The 25,892-nt window shown below is 44.8% G+C and overlaps 2 protein-coding genes across 2 annotated transcripts in view; one reads left to right on the top strand and one right to left on the bottom strand.

The window, feature by feature from the left end:
- The window catches only part of LOC140208336 (uncharacterized), an 87,877-nt gene extending 71,218 nt beyond the window's left edge, over positions 1 to 16,659 (top strand). Inside the window, exons 4-5 of the mRNA XM_072276932.1 lie at positions 15,419 to 15,959; positions 16,116 to 16,659. Of these exons, the coding sequence (XP_072133033.1) occupies positions 15,419 to 15,959; positions 16,116 to 16,481 (907 nt within the window). The 3' untranslated portion in view covers positions 16,482 to 16,659. The remainder of the gene's footprint in view (positions 1 to 15,418; positions 15,960 to 16,115) is intronic.
- Positions 1 to 25,892, bottom strand: part of LOC140208329 (uncharacterized) — a 330,302-nt gene that overhangs the window by 269,185 nt on the left and 35,225 nt on the right. The window lies entirely within an intron of this gene.

Raw genomic sequence — 25,892 nt, 5'->3', positions numbered from 1 at the left:
TCAGGCTCGCAACATATAATTTCCTATTTTATTAACAGAGCCTTTCTTGAACAGCGGAACAACATTGGCTGTTCTCCAATCCTCCAGTACCTCACCTGTCACTCAGGATGATTTAAATATCTTAGCTTGTGCCCCGACAATTTCTGCACTTGTCGGCCGCAGGGTCCCAGGGATCAACTTGTCAGGCCCTGGGGATTGATCCACGCTAATTTGCCTTCAGACAGTAAACACCTCCACCTCTGTAATCTGTACAGGGTCCATGAAGTTGATGCACCTCTTTCACCTCAGATGGTTGAAGAAGTTCGGGATGGGCCACAAATCCTAAGAACTTTCTACAGGGACACACAATTGAGAGCATCCTGACTGGCTGCATCACTGCCTGGTATGGGAACTGTACTTCCCTTAATCGCAGGAACCTGCAGAGAGTGGTGCGGACAGCCCAGCACATCTGTAGATGTGAACTTCCCACTATTCAGGACATTTACAGAGATAGGTGTGTAGACAATAGACAATAGGTGCAGTAGGCCATTCAGCCCTTCGAGCCAGCACCACCATTCACTGTGATCATGGCTGATCATCCGCAATCAGTACCCTTTTCCTGCCTTCTCCCCATATCCCTTCACTCCGTTATCTTTAAGAGCTCTATCTAACTCTTTTTTGAAAGAATCCAGAGAATTGGCCTCCGCTGCCTTCTGAGGCAGAGCAATCCACAGAAGCATAACCCTCTGTGTGAGAAAGGCCCCAAAGGATATTGGGGACCCAATTCACCAAAACCACAACCTGTTCCTGCTGCTCCCATCCAGGAAACGGTACCACAGCAAAAGGACCAACAGGCTCCGGGACATCATCTTCCACCAGGCCATCAGACTGATTAATTCATGCTGATACAATTGCATTTCTATGTTATATTGACTGTCCTATGTACAAACTATTTATTATAAATGACTATAAATTACACATTGCACATTTAGACATAGACATAACGTAAATATTTCTACTCCTCATGTATATGAAGGATGTATGTAATAAAGTCAATTCACCCTCCCCACTATCTGTTCTGTCATTCTGGCTCCCATTCCCCCTACAACTTATTTGAACCACATCACCCTCTCCCCACACTAGCACTAGCGAGCCTCACCACTGGGATATTAGTCCCCTCTCACCCCTTTGACTTTCCTCTGTCAGTGATCCCCCCGACAGTGTCTAAAGTGGGTCCACCTGTTGTTGTGCGGGACGGACACAAGATTACTCTGCGATGGCCATTTCACCTCATTCCCCTTCCCGACTCTCACCCAGTTTCCCGTGTCCCGCACCTGGGGTGTACCTCACCTCTCCTCATCTCACATGGGGGCAGAACAAAGGTGATTTTCTCAACAGCTGATGTCAAAGATTTTGTTCCCTCGGAGGGAAATGGAAATAAATCAGAAACCGGACATTTACTTTCGGATTTGTTCCGCTTTCACGGTAAATCGCGCCTTGGCCGGGTGACGGATTCATCGGGGATAACGCCCTCTCGGCTGGTCCACCTCGGCTATTGGTTGTAAGAAGTGATTGACATCGCCTCGCACCAATGGGAATAGCGAGGTGCCTGAATCCTCTGTTGACAGCAGTGGGGGGAGGGACTGGTCACGTGATTAGTAGTCCAGCCGTTAAACCGATAAAGCTCGAGCTCACCAGCGCGTGGGTGACGTAAGACACGGCGCACGTGAGGGCAGATCCCGGTGTGGGGAGCCCATCTGTGACGTCAGGCGCGAGCGTGCACCTGTGTGACGTCACCTGTGGGGGAGCGCTCGTATTTAGAAACACCTGAATGGACGTTTCTGATGATTTCGGTGGGACAACAACATTAATCACGGGTTTCATCACTGAATCCAGTGTTGTGAGATGTAAAGTCCCCTGTTATGTGTCCGGCTGTGCCGTGTTGTTGGTGGAGTGGGCAGCCTGGTGTTTGTCTCGATTCGGGTCACAACACCAGAATTGCCAGCGGGGTCCACACACAGTGTATTAGTCAACAGAAAACCTCTCATCCCTGCAGTCTCTGTTTCCTGGTAAACTCAACACCCTGACAATGTGGACCAGAGACACCCCTTCCTCTCAGAGTCAGGGGATCACTCAGACAGCTGATCGCTGAGAGGAATTATATTTATTGGTCATTAAAGTTCACCCAGATTGGTTTGGACGGATTTGATGTGGAGTTCGGGGTGTCACAGTGAAAGGGCCGGACGGCCGAACTCTCTCCGTTGTCCAAACATCCTTCCAGGTGAGGCGACACTTCACCTGTGAATCTTCCGGGGTCGCCCGTTGTGTCCGCTGCTCCCGATGCGGCCGCCTCGACACTGGTGACACCAGATCCTCCGCAGTTGTGCGGGGTAGGGTTGTGTTTTTTTTGGGGGGATGTTGATGTTATTGTTCCCTTTTGTGCGGGAGGGGTGGGTTTTGGGGGTTGATGATCGCAATGCCGTTCTTTTTATGCGGGGGTGGGGTGGGAGTTTGATTTTTCTGTCTGATCGACTTTCATGCTCTTTCTTTGTTTCGTGGCTCTCTGGAGAATAGAAAAAAAACTCAGCGTTATTTATGGATACCTGCTTTGATAATAAGTAAAGCTTTGAACTATCCGCTCAGAGCGGGACTTCCGGTGTTCAAACATTTTCATTCCCATTCCCATTCCGACGTGTCAACCCATCGCCTCCTCTTGTGCTAAGATGAGGCCACCCTCAGGGTCCAGGATCAGCACCTTATATTCCGTCTCGGTAACCCCCTCCTCAACCTGATGGTATGAATATCGATTTCTCCTTCCGGTGAACAAATCTCCCCCTCACCCCTCCCTCCCACTCCCTTTCTTCCTCTCTGACTTTTCACCCCCTCTCACCTGCTGATCACTTCTCTCTGGGTCCACTGCTCCATCCCTTCCTCCTATTCTCCACTCTCCTCTCCTATTAGATTCTATTTTCTTCTGCAAATGAGCTTTCCCACCTATCTGGCTTCACCTATCACATTCCAGCGAGACATTTCCTCGCCCGCCCCGATTTTATTCAGATATTTCCCCCATTTCATCTCAGTCCTGAAGGAGGGTTCAACTGGAAACGTCGACTGTCGACTCTTTTCGATAGTTGCTGTCCGGCCTGCTGAGTTCCGCCAGCATTTTGTTTGTGTTGCTTTGGATTTCCAGCGTCTGCAGACTTTGTCGTGTTTGTGATTTGCCTCTCCTTTGTCCCTCCCGACTCCGGCCACCGGTGGTGCAGTGGCGAACCTCCTGCTAAACGCAGGCACTTTGCCGGTGTTCCTCCAATACGGGCAGCAGTGAGTTGGGCCTGATCTTGGGTTTGAGCAAATCTTTGAGTGATTATGCAGAAAGTTCGACGTTAATAACTTTTTTTGGTATTTCTGTTTCAGATATTGAAAATTTGCTAGGTTTTCTAAAATTGACTTCTTCCACCTAAGGACACGAACTGACCAATCACCTCTCGTAAGTCACACCCAATTTGTGTACCTGCTCATTTCGTGTACTGGGCAACTTTCTTTGCCCCATTCATGTAATGAGAAGGTATAAAAATTGGGTGTGACATTATAAATATATATATATATTATATATGTGTGACATTATTTATATATGTGTGTGTGTATGTATGTATACACACACATATACAGATATACATATATGCATATACTGGAGGGAGGAGAAGATGGCGATTCGATGCAGTGCGCACGGCCGTTCGGAATGAATATCGTGTGTGCAACTAGGGTGCCGTGCACAATCTGGATTTGATGGAGACAGCCGTGAGAAGCACGGAGGAGCACCTGGAGTAACTTTTGAAATGCCTGCTTCGCTGCCGCTGGTACTGTGCAATGGAGAATCTCCAGAGGGGAAGGTCCCAAATCCCCGGCTTTGCCTATTGCCTGTTGCCGGAGCCGGGGTCGGAACGCTCGGCAGAGATGGTGCTCGGTGCTCGGAGTCGGAGAGCTGGTCGGAGGCTTGGAGTTTTCGGATGGACTCGTAGTCGGACTGTGGTCGGATGCTTCCAGGATGCTGCATCGGCAGGTTGGAGGTTAACTGTCTGCGTGAGATGATGGGACTTTCGAGGGACTTTGAGAATTTTACCGTGCCCATGGTCTGTTCTTCATCAAATTACGGCATTGCTTTGCACTGTTGTAACTATATGTTATAATTATGTGGTTTTTGTTAGTTTTTAAATCGGTTTGTCATGTGTTTCCGTGATATCATTCTGGAAAAAAAACATTGTACCATTTCTTAATGCATGCATTACTAAATGACAATAAAAGAGGACTGCGTGTTCTCATAATCTAATCAAATCTAATCTAATATACATATATATGTGTGTGTGTATTTTATATATATATATATGAATGACTAGGGCTTCTTATAATATCAAGCACTAAACCAAGATGAAAGAAATACATGAATTGCAGAGCTAAAGAGAAATACAGTGGTAGTTTTGACATTAACAAGACCATAGCCTATCAGTGCATTTCAGTGTATAACTGGTACAATAAAACATATAATACTTAATTTAATAATATGACAAAGTATTGCAAGTTTGCACTCACACATTATCAGAAAATATAATTAGCAAGCAAGTAAAGTAACATTGTTTGCTTAAAGCCGTAGGGTTGTAGCTGAGAAAAATTTACTATTGTATTAGCGAGTTCTATGTCAATGCATCGGATGACAGTATTGATGGCCCGCTGGCCAAATGTACGAATGAAGTCGAATATTGAAAGGACTGGATAGAGATGTCGTGGAGGGCTATAGTATCTGGTTATCACAATGCCCTAAATACAACTTTAATATACAAATGATAGGCTTGCTCCCCGGCTTGAGATTCTGAATTGGAGAATGGCGCTTTATTCACAAAATCCTCAGAGCCCACAGTGACCGTGCACTGATCCCAGCAATGGAACCCGCCACTGCAGCCCCACAGTGCACTGTGTACAGATTGCAAAGCTACGAAAGAGTATGGGAATAGCCTCCCCTCCCCCAACTCCGCTCTTTCTGCGTCACCAGCAGACTGGGACATCTCACATCTCGCTGCCTCCGCCAGGCCATTAAACTGTGAAGAACTGTGGTCAGGGACTGATCTCTGGAATATTCCAAACGCTACCTCCTTCCGGTCTGAAAACGACCCACTCATCCAAACACACACTACCGGCAGTTTATCGATCGCCAACGAAAAAGCCTAATCACCTACTCCTGAAGGTCAATACCATTGCTGACTCTGAGTTTACCACCGTCAGATGCCAGGAGGGACATAATAATCAGAAAGTCTCTAGTCGCAGCCGTGTAAATAAAATGTGATCTTAGTGGGTGTGTGGCGCATGCTCAGAATGCGAAGGAGACAGACAAACGGAGCCAAGTCACAGACTGAGGAAGGGGAGGAATGATCCATTTTGATACCGAGAGGGAAGCAGGGAGTTTATTATTGTGCCTGATGCCAGAACTGTAGACAGTTAGAAGATAAAATCTTGTTCCTCCAAATTGTTTTGAGCTGTGACAGTGTTTTATCAGAAGGCACCATGGAGACTAAAATTATCTGAGTTGAAATGTTGTCCTTCACCCACTGACGTGCTTTGTAAACTTTTAACAGGGTAGAAAAGTCAAAGGATTTGTGTATGGGAATCTCAAACACAACAGCACGTTGGTCCCGCTGTTTCTGTCAGTTCACCAGCGCTTGAATGTCGCCGATCCTTGAATGTGGGGACGGAGATGCTGGAGAAGACGGCGCCCCACTCGCTGCAAGGAGAGCCCGGTCACGTGTCCATGTCCGTGATCTGATTGGATACATTGCCATGACGTTGATAGCAGTGTGACGTCATTCACTGGCTCTCATTTTGGAAGGGATTCAGTGGGACATCCCAGATACACCAACAGCTTCGCCCTGGGAAGCGGCCGTTCACCTGCTCCGTGTGTGCGAAGAGACTCATTCAGTTAACCCACCTTGTGATGCTCCGTGAGTTCACAATAAATAGAGACCACATTTCTGCCCGGAGTGAGTAAAGAGATTTACTCAATCATCCCAGCTGCTGCAACACCAGTAATTTCACATCAGGGAGGAAGGTCAAATTAGCTCCGTGTTAAATCACGGTGACTGACGGCAGCTGCAGGTTCATGAGGGATTGTTACTGACAGATTCTGCAGTTCTTGCGGCTGCTCATCGCACCCAGGACTGAATCCTGGTCACTGAGGATTGGAGGAGTCCGTTCTGCTGATGTTATCCTTAAACTAGACTGATGTTTAATATTGTGGATCTTTGAAAGATAAATCAGTTCTGTATCATATCCTGTGTAATTACTGTCTCTACCACACTCACAACGTACACTAGAGAGGCCACTCAGCCCGTCTGATCCCTGCCCATGTTTCTGTTCCATATCAGTATATGAACATCTATCCTTGCTGTTCCCCTCTCACCCTCCCTGTGATGACAGGTTGCAGCCAGTTATCACTGCGTGGGATAGGAGACTTCCCTTGAATTTCATAAAATTCATAGAAATCATAGAAATCTACAGCACATTACAGACAATTTGGCCCGAGGTTGTGGGTAACTTACTCTAGAAACTGCCGCGAATTACCCTACCGCATAGCCCTGCATTTTCCTAATCTCCATGTAGCTATCTAGGAGTCTCTTAAAAGACCCAATTTTATCCGCCTCTACCACCGTCGCTGGCAGTGCATTCCACACACACACCACTCTTTGTTTAAAAAAAAACTTAGCTCTGACATCTCCTCTGTACCTCCTTCCAATCACCTTAACCCTATGCCTCCTCATGTTGGCCGTTTCAGCCCTGGGAAAAAGCCTCTGACTATCCACACGACCAATGCTTCTAATCATCCTATACGCCTGCATGAATGTCCTGCATGATTTTCTCCAGTCTGCATAAGACGACGAGCTCACTGTGGTTTTGATTTTCCCCAGGGCTCAGGACGAAGTTGGTTAAACTCCTTCTTCCCTGCTGTTTTCAATGTTTGGGTCATTTTCACTCATTTCAAAGGACTGTGCTTCAGACAGCTGGGTTGTTGCAATGCACCTCTAAAGTTTGGCAGCAGACTAGCGAGTGAATCTTTGAATGTGCAGAGTCAGAAACCAAAGGGTTGCCAGCCTGAGTCAGGGCTCTGGGGCTCAAGAGAGAGATGGGGTCTGGCGTTTATGAGGAGGAAGAAGAATGAGACCAGCATGATGTGGCAACAAATGAAAGATCAGAAACATTTGGAAACTGCTTGATCGAAAAAAAGATGGTTATTTTTTGCAAATTACTGGTGGAAATCAACAGATCAGGCAGCAAATGTGGAGAGAATAAATAGACAACATTTAGGCCGAGCTCCTTCAACATGCCTGGACTGTATACTCCTCTGCTGAGCTGCTGCCTGAACTGCAGAGTTCCTCCAGCATTTTGTGTGTGTGCGTCTCTGTATTTCCAGCAACTGCAGAATCTCTTGTGTTTCATATCTGTATTTGTAAGAGGATTGTACTTTGGCATTAGATACACGTTGATATTAAGTAAATTGTTTATGGGAGCCACTTTCTGCGTTAAAACAGCTGCTGAATTTTCTATACACACAAAAAAAACGGAGATATGGACATGAAACCGGTGCTTGCAGACACTGTTAATGGCACCGTGATTACCCATAAAACCCTGCGTATGAAGTTTCGCTGCCGCTGAAGCGCCGATCAAATGCGCAGGCGTCTGGATCGATGATGTTCGAATGCACGCATGCGCACATAATACAGAGGGCCTCAGGCGGAGCGGTACAGGTAAGAGGAAATTGGCGGGCGGTTATTTGTCAACACCGACTTCGGGTAGTTGCTGTGACTCCGGACTCCGTGACCCGCAATCCCGGGACAGTCCTGCTCTCTTCCCTCTCTCTCAGCCCCACCATCCGTACACGGGCCCCGGGGAGCTTCCGGCTGATGAGGGAATGGGAACCGATGGGTCTCTCAGACAGAGCTGAGCTCCAGCTGTCTAAATGCAAGGATCGGGAACTCGGAGAAAGGGAACAAAATCTTTTACATCAGCTGTTGTGAAAATCACCTTTGTTCTGCCTCCAGTCACAAACCAGAGAAAATCTGCAGATGCTGGAAATCCGAGCAACACACACAAATTGCTGGAGGAACTCAGCATTAGTACTCTTTTCCATAGATGCTGCCTGGCCTGCTGAGTTCCCCCAGCATTTTGTGTCTGTTGCTTGTTCCACCCCCTCTTGTTCTGGACTTTCTACCCGTGAGAACATGTTTTGTCCCACTCTCTCTGGGTACATAATGATATCAAACACCTTTGTCCAGGGCAACAAGTAGCTTTCACATCACAAATGTGCCAGACTCCAATGAGACAGACTACTGCCCTTCCCTTCATATTCATTGGCATTGCCATCACTGAGTTCACCACCATCAGTCACCTGGGGGAGGGTTCAGGGGAAATATTTATGTACAATACAGAAACTGGTGTTACCTGTGTGTATTGTGGTGATGCAAAAGTTGCTGGAGAATTTGCAAGTGGGAAGAAGTGGAGTGATATTTGGAAATCTGACCTTTTTAAGAGTCATTTAGCAAGCAAACCACATATGGACGGTGTGGAACAGTTGTGGAGAGAAAATCCTTCATTACCCGCTACAGGCCTACTATACAGGTTGTGTGAGAGTGCAGATGAACTTGATCAAACCCATAGGACAGCACAGTTCTTATTGACAGTGATTTGCTAGCTGTTAAAATGAATGGCTCTCTATTTAAAATTCACTGTGCACGTATTGTCACTGAGTAAAAAATTGCATAATACAAGCTTTATGTGCACACTGGTCATTACAAATTAGAGGGGACATTGGTGGGAAGGTGGGGAGACCTCCAGTGTCCCTGATGCCCTCACTTACAAGATGTACATCCAGCTGCAGCTTGTAACCCTGCACTTTACGTAGTTGGAACTTGAAATGGATGAATTTTGGATCAGGTGGGAGTCGGAAGGGGTGATAGATATGACATGAAGAGAGGTGAGTTACACCCAAGGTGCGGGACACAGGAAACTGGGTGAGAGTCAGGAAGGGGAATGAGGTTAAATAGCCATTGCAGAGTACTCTTGTGTCCAACCCGCCAACAACAGGTGGACCACTTTAGAAACTGTTGCAGGGGATTACCTGGTAGAGGAAAGTCAAAGTGGTGATAGGGGATTTGTTAGTTAGGGGAACAGAACAAGAGGGGACCAATATCATAGTGGTAAGGCTTGCTAGTGCTAGTGTGGGGAGAGGGTGATGTGGTTAAAATAAGTTGTAGGGGGAATGGGAGCCAGAATGACAGAACAGATAGTGGAGAGGCTGAATTGAATTGAATTGACTTTAATACATACATCCTTCATATACATGAGGAGTAGAAATCTTTACGTTACATCTCTGACTAAATGTGCAATGTGTAATTTATAGTCATTTATAATAAATAGTTTGTACATAGGACAGTCAATATAACATAGAAATGCAATTGTATCAGCATGAATTAATCAATCTGATGGCCTGGTGGAAGATGATGTCCCGGAGCCTGTTGGTCCTTTTGCTGTGGTACCGTTTCCTGGATGGAAACAGCAGGAACAGTTTGTGGTTGTGGTGAATTGGGTCCCCAATATCCTTTGGGCCCTTTTTACACACCTGTCTCTGTAAATGTCCTGAAATAGTGGGAAGTTCACATCTACAGATGTGCTGGGCTGTCCGCACCACTCTCTGCAGGTTCCTGCGATTAAGGGAAGTACAGTTCCCATACCAGGCAGTGATGCAGCCAGTCAGGATGCTCTCAGTTGTGTCCCTGTAGAATGTTCTTAGGATTTGTGGCCCCATCCCGAACTTCTTCAACCGTCTGAGGTGAAAGAGGTGCTGTTGTGCTTTTTTCACAACACAGCCGGTATGTACAGACCATGTGAGATCCTCGGTGATGTTTATGCCGAGGAACTTAAAGCTGTTCACCCTCTCAACCCCAGATCCATTGATGTCAATAGGGGTTAGCCTGTCTCCATTCCTCCTGTTGTCCACAATCAGCTCCTTTGTTTTTGTGACAATGAGCGAGAGGTTGTTTTCCTGACACCAGTCAGATGTTGTTCAGACCTCAGATAGAGTCAGCAATCAAATGGTTGAGCATGGTGCGATTAATGTGCTGAGCTGTGTATATCACAATGCAAGAAGCATCGTAGGAAAGCCAGATGAGCTCAGGACGGGGAATTATCATATTGTACCTTGGTTTTCAAGAGATATTTAGGCCCCAGTTATTTTGTTACTCTAAATGCCTCAGACTGTTGGGTGCTACCAAGACTCATTAGTGACTACAATATCATAATTCCACCCCCTGAGCTCATCTGACTTTTTTTTTAATCGTCTTCTGTTGGTTTCTAAAAGCTTCCCAATAGTTTTTGCTCTTTTGTTTGCCCTTTCTTTTGCTTTTATGTTGGCTTTGGCTTCTCATTTCAGCCACGGTTTTATCCTCCTGCCTTTCCAATGCTTCCACTTCTTTGGGATGTATCTGTCACTCAGCTCCCGAATTGCTCACAAAAGCTCCAGCCATTGCTGCTCCATTGTCACTCCTACCTTTTCCCTTCCAAACAAGTTTGTCCAGCTTGTCTGTCATAAAAATATGGAGTAGTTCGGTACGGAAACAGGGTATTTGACCCATCTAGTCAATGGTAAAAAAAATTTAATCTGTCTAATGCAACTACCTGCACTGGGACCATCGCCTCCATACCCCACCATCCAGGTACCTATCAAACTTCTCTTAATTGTGAAATCGAGCTCATATTCACCACTTGTGCTGACATCTCATTCCACACTCTCACGACCATTTCAGTGAAGAGCTTTTCCACGTGTTCCCATTACATTTTCTCCTTCCCCACTTACCCATGACCTCTGGTTGTCATCCCTCCCAACCTCAGTGGAAAAAGCTGCTTGCATTTACCCGATCTATACCCTTATAATTTTGTATACTTCTAACAAATCTTCAAAGCAATATATAATTTCTTTGTTTATGTTTGGAGCCTTTTTTAGGTGTATAAGATGATGAGGGGCATTGATCGTGTGGATCGCCAGAGGTTTTCCCCTCGGGTTGAAATGGCTAACACGAGGGGCATAGTTTTAAAGTGATTGGAAATAGATACTGAGGAGATGTCAGGGTTAAGTTTTTTTACACAGAGAGTGGTGGGTGCGTGGAATGCACTGCCAGCAGTGGTGGTCGAGGCAGATACAATAGGGTCTTTTAACAGCCTCTTAGATTGGTACACGGAGCTCAGTTAAATAGAGGTCTATGTGCTAGGGAAATTCCAGGCAGTTTCTAGAGTAAGTTACATGGTTGGCACCACATTGTGGGCTGAATGGCCTGGAATATGCTGTAGATTTCTATGTTCTATGTTGAAGAGCGAAATGACTTTGGCTATCCTACAATCCTCTGATAACTCCCCTGTCACTAAGGATGATTTAGTTATATCTGCTAGGGCCCCAACGATTTCTGCACTGCCTCCCGTGGGATCCAAGGGAGCACCTTGTCATGCCCTGGAGATTTATCCACCCTAATCTGCCTCAGGATGGCAATCATCTCCTCTTCTTTAATCCGTACAGGGTCCACGATTTTAATGCCGCTTTTCCACAATCCCATAAATGAGATGAAAAATATATTTGAGATAGAACCATAGAAACTACAGCACAGAAACAGGCCCTTTGGCCCTTCTTGGCTGCGCCGAACCATTTTCTGCCTAGTCCCACTGACCTGCACACGGACCATATCCCTCCATACACCTCCCATCCATGTATCTATCCAATTTATTCTTAAATGTTAAAAAAGAACCCGCATTTACCACCTCGTCTGGCAGCTCATTCCATACTCAGATCTCCCCCATCTGCTTTGGTTCCACACATGGTTTGCCATTCCGGTCTTCCAGAGGACCAATTTTGTGCATTGCAGTCCTTTTGCTCTTAATCTATCTCCAGAATCCCTGAGGATTATCCTTCATCTTTTCTGCAAGGGGAATCTCATGCCTTTTAGCCATCCTGATTTATTTCTTATGTGTTCTCTTGCATTTCTTATACTCCATAAAAACCTACCTGCCTATCCCTGTTCTGCAACTCCATTTTGTGCTTCACCAGGGTCTCAATATCTCTTGAAAACCAAGGTTCCCTACAGTTTCTATCTTTACCTTTTATTCTGACAGGCACATACCTGCCTTGTACTTCAAAATTTCGGTTTGAAGGCCTCCCATTTACCAAGCGCACCTTTGCCATAAAGCAGCCTGTCCCAATCCACAGTTGCCAGATCCTAGTGTCATAATTCCAGGTGTTGATCCATGTCCTGAACACATCCGCCTTTCCTACGCTGCTCCCTGTATTGAAATGTACAGGATTGAGCATATTCACTGCACCATGCTCAATGTTTTTAATTCCTGACTTTGCCTAAGGACTGAACAACATCTGTCTCCACAACACCTCTACTATCTGTTCTGTTATTCAGGCTCCCATTCTCCCTGCAACTTTAGTTTAACCCTCCCCTACCCCCTCCTCCCATCATGCAGCTCCATCACCCCTTTGGCTTTCATCTCGCAGATCAATAAAAAGGAGGTGCATACCAGGTACAGGCAGGTAGGAACAAATGGGGTACTTATGAAGTACAGGAAATTCAGGTGAACACTTATGAAAGAAATAAAAGAAGGCATGAGGTTGCCCCAGCAGACAAGGTGAAGGAGAATCCTCATGGATTCTGCAGATATGTTAAGTGCGAAAAGATGGCAAGGGGAAAAACTAATTCTGTGGAAGGTCAGAATGGTAATCGATATGAGGAGACAAAATAGATGGGGGAGATATTTTCTGCATCCGTATTTACTCAGGAGATGGTCACAGAGTCTATAGAAGTGAGGCAAAGCAGCATCAACTTCATGGACCCTGTACAGATTACAGAGGTGGAGGTGTTTGCTGTCTTAAGGCAAATTAGCGTGGAAAACCCCCCCGGGCCTGACAAGTTGTTCCGTGGGACTCTGCGGCAGACAAGTGCAGAAATTGTCGGGGCCCATGCACAGATATTTAAATCATCCTTCGTGACAGGTGATGGACAGGTGACTGATTGCAGGACAGCCAATGTTGCTCCGCTATTCAAGAAAGGCTCTAAAAATAAACTAGGTATTTATATATATTGGTGAGCCTGACATTAGTAGTGGGAAAGTTATTGGAATGTGTGTGCAGGAGACGGATATACAAGTATTTGGATTGATGTGGACTGATTAAGGATAGGCAGCAGATCATGTCTATCCAATCTTATAGAGTCTCTCGAGGAAGTTATCAGGAAAGTGGATGAAGGCAAGGCAGTGGATGTTGTCTACATGGACTTTAGCAAAAGCACTTGACAAATTCTCATATGGGAGTTTGGTCAAGAAGGTTCAGTCACTCAACATTCAAGATGAGATAGTAAATTGGATGAGACACTGTCTTTGGGAGAAGCCAGAGTGTGGTAGCAGATGGTTGCCTCTCTGACCACATCCTGTGACTAGCGGTGTGCCACAGGGATCAGTGCTGGATCTGTTACTGTTTGTCATCTATATCAGTAATCTGGATGATAGTGTGGTTAACTGGATCCGCAAATTTGTGGATGACACCAAGACTGGGGGTGTAGTGGACAGTGAGGAAGACTATCATGGCTTGCAGTGTGACCTGGAGCAGATGGAAAAATGGGTGAAGAAATGCAAAATGGAATTTAATGGAGACAAGTGCGAGGTGTTGCATTTTGGTAGGACCTGGAATTGCACAGTGAACGGTCGGTTACTGAGTAACGCTGCAGAAGAAAGGGATCTGGGAATACATGTCCATAATTCACTGAAAGTGGTGTCACAGTTAAATAGGGATGGAAAGAAAGATTTTGGCATATTGGCCTTCATGAACCAAAGTACTGAGTACAGGAGATGTATGTTATGTTCACGCTGCACGAGACATTGGTGAGGCCTAATTTGGAGTATTGTGTGCAGTTTTGGTCACCAACCTACAGGAAAGATGTAAAAGGGGTTGAAAGAGTTCAGAGAAAATTCACAAGGATGTTGCGAGGTCTGGAGGACTTGGGTTATAAGGAAAGATTGAACAGGTCAGGACTTTATTTCTTGGAACGTAGAAGATTGAGTGGAGATTTGATGGAGGTATACGACAATTATGAGGGTTATAGATACGGTAAATGCAAGCTGGCTTTTACCACTGAGATGGTGGGTCTACAACTAGAGGCCATGGGTTAAGGGTGAAAGGTAAAACGTTAAGGGGAACATGAGGGGAAACTTCTGCACACAGACCGTCATCCGGGTGTGGAATGAGCAGCCAGCACAAGTGGTGCATGCGAGCTCAATTTCAACATTTAAGAGGTTTATATACGTACCTGGATGGTAGTAGTATGGGATTGGGCAGTTTAAATAGTTCAGCACAAACTAGATGGCCCAAAGGGCTTGTTTCTGTGTTGTAATTTTCTATGACTGTGAAAAGAACCTGAAATAATACAAAAATTCACTCTAAGTCCTTTTAACAGCTGTGTGGACCAACCATTCATCTCAGCAGGAATTTTTTATATGGTGTTAAAACTGTGGCACCTTAAGTTAATAATACAAGAAAACCCCAGTTGCATGTCAAGAAAGACTATTTGCGTGAGAGTGTTTCAGTTACTGTGGGGCCAGGCACCCATGCGGCTCAGCAGGAACAGGGAATAATACCAATGAAGAGAGTCAAACTGAGCCAAGGAACAGACTGGAGATGGCAGAAATGCCCCATTCTGATAGAGACAGGAAGAGCATCAGGGAATTGATGGTCATTCCAGATACCAGCACTGCGACCAGTCAGAAGATGATTTCTCTGTCCAACTTGGGTTGAACCTCACTGTAACAGTGTGATACCAGAACAAACCTTGGCAACTCAAGTAATCTCATCTGAAATGTTGTCCTTCACCCATTGATGGATTTTGTAAATCTTTTTACAGGTTAAAACGAGAAGTAATTTGTCTCCAGGAATCTCAAACACCAGTTTTGCTGTCTCTGTCTAGACATTTAAGAAGTGGAGCAAGGGATTCAATCAACCATCTTTCCTGCTCAGACAGTGGGGAGGGATTCACTTGATCATCTGACAGACTGGCACAGTCGTCATTCTACACAGGAGAAAGGCCGTTCACCTGCTCAAACAGTGGGAATCGATTCACTCGGTCATCTCAATTGAAAGTACATCAGCAAGTTCACACTGGGCAAGGCCTTTCACCTGTTCTGTGTGTGAGAAAGGATTCAGTCAGTCGTCTCACCTGTGGACACACCAGTCAGTTCACACCGGGTAGATGCTGGTCATCTGCTGAATTTCTGGGAAAGGATTGACTCAGTCATTTGACGTAATGGCTGACCAGCGTGTTTACACCGGGGAGTGGACGTTCACCTGCTCAGACTGTGGGAAGAGATTCACTCGGTCATCCCACCTACAGAGTCATCAGCGAGTTCACACTGGGGAGAAGCCATTCACCTGCTCAGACTGTGGGAAGGGATTCACTCAGTCTTCCACCCTACTGGTACATCAGCGAGTTCACACTGGGGAGAAGCCGTTCACCTGCTCAGTATGTGGGAAGAGATTCACTCGGTCATCCCACCTACAGAGTCATCAGCGAGTTCACACTGGGGAGAAGCCGTTCACCTGCTCAGTCTGTGGGAAGAGATTCACTCAGTCATCCACCCTACTGTTACATCAGCGAGTTCACACTGGGGAGAAGCCGTTCACCTGCTTAGTCTGTCAGAAGAGGTTCAGTCGGTCGTCCCACCTACAGTGTCATCAGCGAGTTCACACTGGGGAGAAGCCGTTCACCTGCTCAGAATGTGGGAAGAGATTCTCTGAGTCATCCCACCTACGGAGTCATCAGCGAGTTCACACTGGGGAGAAGCCGTTCACCTGCACAGAATGTGGGAAGAGATTCACTCAGTTATCCAACCTGCAGAGTCATCAGCGAGTTCACACTGGGGAGAAGCCGTTCACCTGCTCAGTCTGTAGGAAGGGATTCACTCGGTCATGCGACCTACAGAGTCATCAACGAGTTCACACTGGGGAGAAGCCATTTCCCTGCTCTGTATGTGGGAATAGATTCACTCGGTCATCCGACCTACAGATTCATCAGCGAGTTCACACTGGGGAGAAGCCGTTCGGCTGCTCAGTCTGTGGGAAGGGATTCACTCAGTCATCCAACCTACAGAGTCATCAGCGAGTTCACACTGGAGAGAAGCCGTTCACCTGCTCAGTCTGTGAGAAGGGATTCACTCACTCTTCTGCCCTAATGATACATCAGCGAGTTCACACTGGGGAGAAGCCGTTCACCTGCTCGGAATGTGGGAAGAGATTCACTCGATCATCCAGCCTACAGAGACATCAGCGAGTTCACACTGGGGAGAAGCCATTCACCTGCAAAGAATGTGGGAAGGGATTCACTCAGTCATCCCAACTACTGGCACATCAGTCAGTTCACAATGGGCAGTGACCGTTGTTATGAATCCCTAGGTTTCATTTGCTGTGGGCTGTCATTTTAAGAGGGAGAGAGATTAAGGCGAATCAGTCTGACTCGCATCTCGTTTACATCACTCACAGCTTGTTTAGTTTTAACCGAGGACACAGACACTCAGAGTCAGACAGAGATGAAGGAGGAAAAATGGAAGGTTCAAAACAAGGGAACTAGTGGCCAAGGGTCACTGTTTAGAACTTTCCTCTGCCCACAAGGTTGGGTTAATTATCGATTCAGCATACATTGAATGTGTGGTTGTCACCTCGTTTGATCTATAGGAGTGGATCGGATTTGGGGTATCCTGTGAAGACCACTTATGTGTTAACCCTTGCCTGGGTGTGGTGTGGTAATTCACTTGAAGATGATACCCCTTGTGACAAGTCACTTTCGGTGATAATTCGTATGTGGATTTGGAACAACGATGGATAAGTTCTACAGCAACTGTTCTCTTACCACCGTGGAAACTGTGGAATTTGACATAATTGCCTTCTCTCAACATTTACCCTGGATTACAAATCTCTCTCTCTCATCACCTATTCTATGATTGAGCTGAACTTCCATACTTTACCGTCTCAAGACTCCAAGCCTTGTTTCCCCCGAGCTCAGTAGGGTGGGAGTTATATTTACACACATATATACACATACCACTGTTAACTATTGTTTATAGAACATAGAATAGTACAGCACAGTACAGGCCCTTCACCCACACTGTTGTGCCGACCCTCAAACCCTGCCTCCCATATAAGCCCCCACCTTAAATTCCTCCATATACCTGTCTAGTAGTCTCTTAAACTTCACTAGTGTATCTGCCTCCACCACTGACTCAGGCAGTGCATTCCACGCACCAACCACTCTCTGAGTAAAAAAACTTTCCTCTAATATCCCCCTTGAACTTCCCAGCCCTTACCTTAAAGCCATGTCCTCTTGTATTGAGCAGTGGTGCCCTGGGGAAGAGGTGCTGGCTATCCACTCTATCTATTCCTCTTATTATCTTGTACACCTCTATCATGTCTCCTCTCATCCTCCTTCTCTCCAAAGAGTAAAGCCCTAGTTCCCTTCATCTCTGATCATAATGCATACTTTCTAAACCAGGCAGCATCCTGGTAAATCTCTTCCGTACACTTTCCAATGCTTCCACATCCTTCCTATAGTGAGGTGACCAGAACTGGACACAGTACTCCAAGTGTGGCCGAACCAGAGTTTTATAGAGCTGCATCATTACATCGCAACTCTTAAACTCTATCCCTCGACTTATGAAAGCTAACACCCCATAAGCTTTCTTAACTACCCTATCCACCTGTGAGGCAACTTTCAGGGATCTGTGGACATGTACCTTGAGATCCCTCTGCTCCTCCACACTACCAAGTATTCTGCCATTTACTTTGTACTCTGCCTTGGAGTTTGTCCTTCCAAAGTGTACCACCTCACACTTCTCCGGGTTGAACTCCATCTGCCACTTCTCAGCCCACTTCTGCATCCTATCAATGTCTCTCTGCAATCTTTGACAATCCTCTACACTATCTACAACACCACCAACCTTTGTGTCGTCTTCAAACTTGCCAACCCACCCTTCTACCCCGACCTCCAGGTCGTTAATAAAAATGACGAAAAGTAGAGGTCCCAGAACAGATCCTTGTGGGACACCACTTGTCACAATCCTCCAAACTGAATGTACTCCCTCCACCACTACCTATCTTGCTTAAGTTACTATATTAGAAGTAGATACTAATAAAGATAGTGGTTTTAACATCAAAACCAGACTCCAGGTGTAGTCTATTGCTGCTGGTTCATTTTTAAAGTGTTAGGGTTCGTAAAAAAATTGAGGCCTGCATCCTGGATATGAACAGATTTGGGGCCGTATAGATTACTTATTGATTTCATTGGTGAAATTCCTTTTGATTTATTTGTGTGTAGAAAATGAGAAGCAATGGATGTTGATACATGTCTGGAAGCGCCAACCTCTGAGGCATTAGAGGACGCCAGAAGGATTGAGTTATTGAGTATTGCTAAAAGGTTAAAACTTGCTAAGATGAAATTGACAATGAGGAGGTCACAGATGCAGAGGATAATAGCTGAGTATTATGTATCTGAGGGTGTGTTTAAAGTGGAAGAGTTGGAGGTGTTTCCTGAAAGTAAACCTAGTGAGCTTGAGCTCCCGTACAAGTTAGAAAAAATAAAGATGGAGGTTGTGGAAAGACAGAGGCAGTTTGAGGCAGGAAAACAGAGAGAAGAGGCAGAAAAACAGGGAGGAAGCAGAAAGGTAGAGGATGTTCAAACTGAAAAAGATAGAGAGATTGCAGCAAAGAGGTCTAGCGTGAGACTCTGGTGATAAGTTTCAGGCCAGTCGGGAAGTTAAATTGGTACCCCCATTTGACGAGGCAGAGGTTGATAAATACTTTCAGCATTTTGAAAAGGTTGCTCAGGGTTTAAAGTAGTGAAAAGAGGGTTGGCCCATTCTCTTACAAAGTGTAATTAAGGGGAAGGCTCAGTGAGCCTATTCTGCTTTGACAGTTGATGAAGCAGCTGATTATGACACAGTGAAAGAGGCTGTGCTCAAAGCTTATTAGTTGGTCCCAGAAGCATACAGGCAAAAGTCTAGAAATTTGAGGAAATCTCTGAACTAGATTTATATGGAATTTTCTTATGAGAAGTTTGTGTGTTTTGACCACTGGTGCACGTATAAAAATGTAAATGATGATTTCAACAGCTTGAAAGAGTTGGTTTTAATTGAAGAATTCAAAAGATGCATCCTTGATTTAGATTTAGATGAAAAGGATGCTGCCACTTTGCAGGAGTCTGCTAGATTAGCAGATGAGTTTGCTTTAACTCATAAGATTAAGCTTACCCCGAATAAGAGCTTCCAAAAGAGTAGCAGGGATAACCAGGGTAAACCAGAAATTAAAGCTGGGATTAGTAATAAGGTAAGAATGAAGGGAAGCAGTTGAAGGAGAAATATTCTGGTCTCTCTTGTTACTATTGTCAGAAAGCTGGTCATATGATGGCTAATTGTTCTGTCCTGAAGAAGAAAAAGGAAAAGGAGGCAGTCCCAAATGCCTGTGATCAGTATGTTGAAGCACCTATAAACCCACAGGGTTCTGAACATTTTGTTGCGGCTCATTTAAGGACTGAGAGGTCTGACCGAGTTAAGAAGAGATTCGATCATTTTATGTCAGATGGGTTTGTATTAGTAATGGAAGGGTCAACACCGGTACCAGTGAAAATTCTTCGAGAAACTGGGGCTTCTCAGTCACTTATGTTAGACAGCCTTCTAAAGTTTGGTGGTGATGAGGTAAATCTTATTAAAGGCATTGGGGGTGGCATGGTTTCTGTGCCATTGCACAGGGTAACTTTACAGTCAGGGTTGGTTTCGGGACCTGTTAAAATTGGATTATGCTCCAGTTTACAGGTGGAAGATGTTACTTTGCTGTCAGGGAATGACCTGGTAGATGGTAATGTTGTTCCTGCAGTGCAGTTGACAACTAAGCCAACCACTGACGACCCACAGATGGATTTTAACATTTATACTTCCTGCACAGTAACTCGAAGTATGGTGAAAAAGTCTGCTAATGCAGACGGTTCTGTGCAGCACGATTCTGATACCCAAGGTAGCCAAAATTGGGATTCAGGTTATGATGACTTGTCAGGGACTTTTCTGCCTTCATTGTTTCAACAGGATTCAGGTAGTAAGTCTGATGAGAAAGATTTATCCCTGTCTAGGAAGGAGTTTATAGCAGAACAGAACTGGGACCCTGAGATTGAAGCTTTATAAGAAACATCTCTCTCAGATGATGAGATTAAAAAAATGTCAGTAGGGTATTATCTCAAGGATGGAGTGTTAATGAGGAAGTGGAGGCCACCTGCTATGCCTGCGAGTGAGGAATGGACAATTATTCACCAAGTTGTAGTTCCTAAAGTTTATAGGACTGAAATTTTAACTTTGGCCCACACTATGCCCTTAGATGGCCATTATGGAGTGAATAAAACTGTAAACAGGATTATAAAGGAATTTTACTGGCCTAATTTGAGGAAAGGTGTTGTGACCTTTTGCAGAACTTGTCACACTTGTCAAGTTGTGGGTAAACCTAATCAGGTTACCCCAGTGGCCCCACTCCGGCCTATACCTGCATTCGGAGAACCCTGTTCCAAAGTTATAATGGATTGTGTTGTCCCATTGCCAAAGACTAAAGCTGTCCATCAGTATTTGCTAACTATTATGTATACCGCATCCACATTCCCAGAGGCAATACCTCTCAGAAATATTAAAGCTAAAACTGTGACGAAGGCTCTTAAGTTTTTTTTTTACTTTATTTGGTTTGCCTAAAGAAATCCAGTCTGATCAAGGAAGTAATTTTACATCTGGATTATTCCAGCAGGTAGTTTATGAACTGGGACCTAAACAAATTACGTCGTCTGCGTACCATCCGGAATCACAAGGGGCTTTGGAAAGATTTAATTCTACTGTCAAAACAATGATTAAGACATACTGTGTTGAAAATGGAAAAGACTGGGGTGAAGGAATACATTTGCTTTTGTTCGCAGTAAAGGTTGATGCGTTGGGATACGCCGTATCCTACCCCATTTTATTTTTGCGTAGCCCTACGCCGTAGCGAGCATGCGTAGTTGTGTCTGCATCGCTTTGCACTTCACCACCAAAATGCAAGTTGGCGGTGGGGTTTCTCTGACACTGTTGAACTTTTTCATGAGAGACATGGACAAGGAAATGCATTTCAAAGATTTTCGGATGTTGGCAGGTAGACTTGACGATTCGGTTCATTGTCTCCAACCATTTATTTTGCATCAGTGTACAGACATGGCAGAGAAAAGCAACCAGAAATGCGATGCTACCAAGCGGACCAATCACAGTTGTTGCGCTCTGCGTCGCCGTGACGCGTGAGTTACTTTTTAGAGGAGCTGCACGTCACCCTACGGCGTAAGGTACAGCGTGGGTATGGCGTAGGGTACGTAGTGCCGATGGCGTACACTTGACGCACAAGTATAAATCAGGCTTAAAAGAGTTGGTACAGGAGTCACTGGGCTTTAGTCCATTTGAACTTGTATTTGGTCATAGAGTGAGGGGACCTTTGACCTTGTTAAAGGAACAGTGGATTGATGGGGATGGACATGTTAACTTGTTAGACTATGTTTTGAAGTTCAGAAATAAACTACACCAAGCCTGTCGTCTAGCGAGACAAAACGTAAAGATTTCTCAAAACAAAATGAAGTGTTGGTTTGATAAGCAGACCAAAACAAAAGAAAATATATGGTGGGGGATAATGTGCTTGCCTTATCTCCAATGTTGACGAATCCACTTCAGGCGAAATTCAACGGACTGTATGAAATAGTCTCTCAAATTAATGATGTGAATTATGGTATTAAAACACACGACTGACGTAAACTAACACAGGTAGTACACATCAATATGATAATGCCTTATTCTGACAAGCAGGCACCATTGGTGAGTGTTGTCAAACATATCAATCTGGCAACCCTGAGAATGAAACAATTGACTCGTCTGAGACTTTTCACAAGCCAAACATGGTCCCAGTTAGGCTAATGAACTCCGTTGTTCTCGAAAACATTGACAACAAGTTGGCTCATCTGCAGCCAAAGCAACAACAACAGCTGAAGGAATTAATTCTGAGGTTTAAAGATTTATTTCCCAATGTTCCCAAGCAAACCACGGTCGCAGTACATGACGTAGATATTGGTCAAGCCAAACTGATTAAACAACACCCATATCACATGAACGTAGAAAAGTGTAAATTGGCTGAGCAAGAAATTGAATATATGCTGGAAAATAGTATTATTAGGCCTTCAACATCAGATTGGAGCTCACCCTGCGTTATTGTGCCCAAACCTGATGGTAGTGTTAGATTTTGCACTGATTATAGGAAGGTAAATGCAGTAACAAAAACAGATGCCTATCCTATCCCTAGGGTGGATGATTGCATCAATAGGGTTGGAAAAGGCAATTTCTTACAAAGATTGATCTGTGAAAGTGTATTGGTGTGTTCCATTGACGGACTGAGGTAGAGAAATTTCTGCATTTGTGACACCTTCTGGGTTGTATGAATACAATGTTTCGCCATTTGGAATGAAATATGCTCCAGGAACATTCCAGAGAATGATTGATTCTGTAATTCAAGGGTTAGGACACACAGATGCCTATATTGATGACTTAGTCACAGGGAGTGACACTTGGGAAGAGCATATCTCTGTAGTAGAAGAGCTGTTTGACAGGCTTTCCAGGGCCAACCTTACAGCTGACTGAGCTAAGAGTGAATTTGGCCATGCCACTGTGATCTGTCTTGGCTGTGTTGTAGGTCAAGGCAAGTTGGCTCCTGTGCAGGCAAAATCCAGGCCATTTCTGAAGTTCCTATTCCGACTGTGTGACGAAGGCCCGTCACTGATTACAGATGTCTCATGGCACACTCGGTAAAACACTCAAAGGGTCATCCACACACATTATTCCCTCTGTTATTGTGGTGAGTGCACGCGTCACAATAAATCAACAGTCACAATTTTACACTCATCCCCAGCTGTAACAGGTATGAAAAAAAGAAACACACTATGTCACAGTTTTATTATCTCAGGTCAATTTATTCATATTCATCTTTCCAGTAAGTGTTTTGCTGAAGTGTCATGATAATCTGACGTCTCTCTCCTCCACAGTCAGTGGGTCTGAAACAGAGCTGCTGCATAGAGCTGTCTTATATAGAGGCAGCAGCAACCTGCACAGGTGTGCCGATGGTGGAGGGTACCATCTTTACCTGGGACAAGGGTTATGTTACCTAATTACTCATCTTGTGGTAAAGTTTTGGGGTTTATTTAAGTTATTTAACCGGGAAATGGTGAATCCTGTGATGAAGTATATGTGTTTATTGTGAGAACTGGTGGTAGAGTTTCAGATTGTGTGAAATGGAAGATAATTGAGTTAATTAGCTTTTGGTTAGTCTAGGGGGATTGGCTTAGCTGTTGTAAGCCTTGGGTTACCAAGGCTTTGGGTTCTTTTTTTGTTTTGTCTGAGGGTGGCTGTTAACCGGACAGGTGACAATTGCAAGCTGTGTGTATATATATATATATAGTTTTTTTTTTAAATTTCTTGTTTTGATGTGGACATCCAATGTTTTGTTTTTCCACTATCTTTGTAAATAAAAGCACCTCAATCTATTTTTGCCATTCAAACCATCTTGTTATTTTTCTTAGACAGTTGACCCACAGTTTTTGTGACAGACTGGTAAGAAGGCTCTTGGAAGGTTTCTGGGAATGGTTGGATATTATTGTAAGTTCTGGAAGAACTTTGCTGATATCGCTCTTCCTCTGACTATTCTCCTGAAGAAGGGTGAAAAGTCTGTTTGGACCGAGACTTGTCAGGAAGCATTTGATCAACTGAAAGTTATTATTTGGGATGAGGCCAATCAATGTAGTGTCATCAGCAAATTTAATGAACAGATTGGTGCTGTGGGTGGCGACACAGTCATGGGTGCACAGAGAGTAAAGGAGGGGGCCAAGGAGACAACCCTGTGGGGCATGTGTGCTGAGGGTCAGAGAGACAGAGGTGAGGGAGCCCACTCTTACCACCTGCCGGAGATCTGACAGGAAGTCCAGGATCCAGCTACACAAGGCAGGGAGAAGGCCGAGGTCTCTGAGCTTCTTGTCGATACTTCACGCCTTTGCATGGCTAAAGCTCTGCCTATGACTGCAAGGAACTGCAGAGAACTTTGGTCTCATCTGGAAACATCATAGAAACAAGCCTCCCCTCTATGGACTCTTCCTACACTTCCCCTGCCTCGGGAAAGCAGGCCGTGTACTCAAAGATGCCCACAACTTTGGACATTATTGCTGCAAACCCAATCTCCCATCGGGGAAGAGATACAAAATCCTTAAAGTGCGTACCACCAGGCTCATGGACAGCTTCCTGTCTGTGGTTATAAGCTAAATTAATGGTCTCCAGTCCAATAAAATGGACTCAAACTCACAATGTAACTCGATGTGACCCTGCCTCATATGTCTATCTGCACTGCACTTTCTCTGCAGCCATAATGCTTTGTTACAGTTATTGTTTTGTCGTATATCAGCTCAATGTACTGTTGTAATGTATTGATCTGTGTGGATGGTACGTCAGGCAAGATTTTCACTGTAGCTCAGTACGTGATAAGAATAAGCAAATTCCCCATTTTAATTGTGTGGAAATATTAGACAGACTGAGCTTCTGCTCTGGAACCAGAGAAGGAAACTGAACTGTTGTCATTTCTGAGGAAAGCAAATAAATAGAAAAGGCTTCAATCTCGCATTACGATCTGCAGTAACTGGGATCAGGTGACCGGTGGTGGGTCTCCCAGACCAATTATCAGAATCAGGTTTAATAGCATTGGCAGATGTCATGTAATTTGTTGTCTCTGCGGCAGCAATAGAACCTAATTCATAACAATAGATTTTAACCATTGTGATTTAAAATAAGAACATACATATTAAATAGTTAAATTATATAAGTAGTACAAAATTAAAAAATGTAATAAACTATTTTAATTGTGTGGAACTATTTGACCGAATGGGTTATTGCTTTGGAAATTCTGGAGTGAAGCTTAACGAAACTGTACTAAACTATAACTTAACTTATGAAAAGCTCAGATAAATACAAAAGGCTAAATTCTCACATAAATGGGTCATACAGCCAGAAACATTGGCTGCCCTTCAGCTGGTAAAAACAGTGGAATGAGGCCTAGTCCCAGGCCTCAGCCCAGTGGTTATGGTCTGAGGCCTGGGACGAGGTGAGAGTAAGCATTCGGCACGGACTAGAAGGGTCGAGATGGCCTGTTTCCATGCTGTAATTGTTATGTGGTAATATGGAAACATGCTGAAAATATTGCAGAATAAAACATTGCCCACCCACAATGAGAGGATGTGACAGATCCGGATCTCACTGACTTGTCTGAACAGGCAAAAGATGAAGCTACACGTACACGTAGAGCAGTGAACTACAGATGATGCAGGTCTGTGGAAAAACGTGAACAGGAAATGGGATCACATGACTGGTGGAGGGTCTCCCACCTGAACCGGTGACTCTGCTCCTCGCCCCTCACACGCTGCCCGAACCATCCGCTACATTTCCCACATTATTCCATATTTACACCAGATCTATTTTTACTTTTTCCCTCCAGATCTTCCCTGTCCCTTACCCTCCACCCCCAGGTCACAGAGTGACGGGCTCGATTCCCATCCCGGTCCAACACACAATTCAGACCCAAAACGGAAATGTGCAGTTTTCATTTAAATCTGTCCATGTTTATAAACACTCATTTCTATTCACATTCCTCCAGCCTCACTGGACAGGAACACTGAAACATCAAGTGAGAAACAGCAGGAGTTAGCCATTCAGCCCCTCTAACC

Source organism: Mobula birostris, chromosome 13 (assembly GCF_030028105.1).
Source record: "Mobula birostris isolate sMobBir1 chromosome 13, sMobBir1.hap1, whole genome shotgun sequence".
Classification (NCBI taxonomy): Eukaryota; Metazoa; Chordata; class Chondrichthyes; order Myliobatiformes; family Myliobatidae; genus Mobula; species Mobula birostris.
This window is presented reverse-complemented; position numbering and strand designations above follow the sequence as displayed.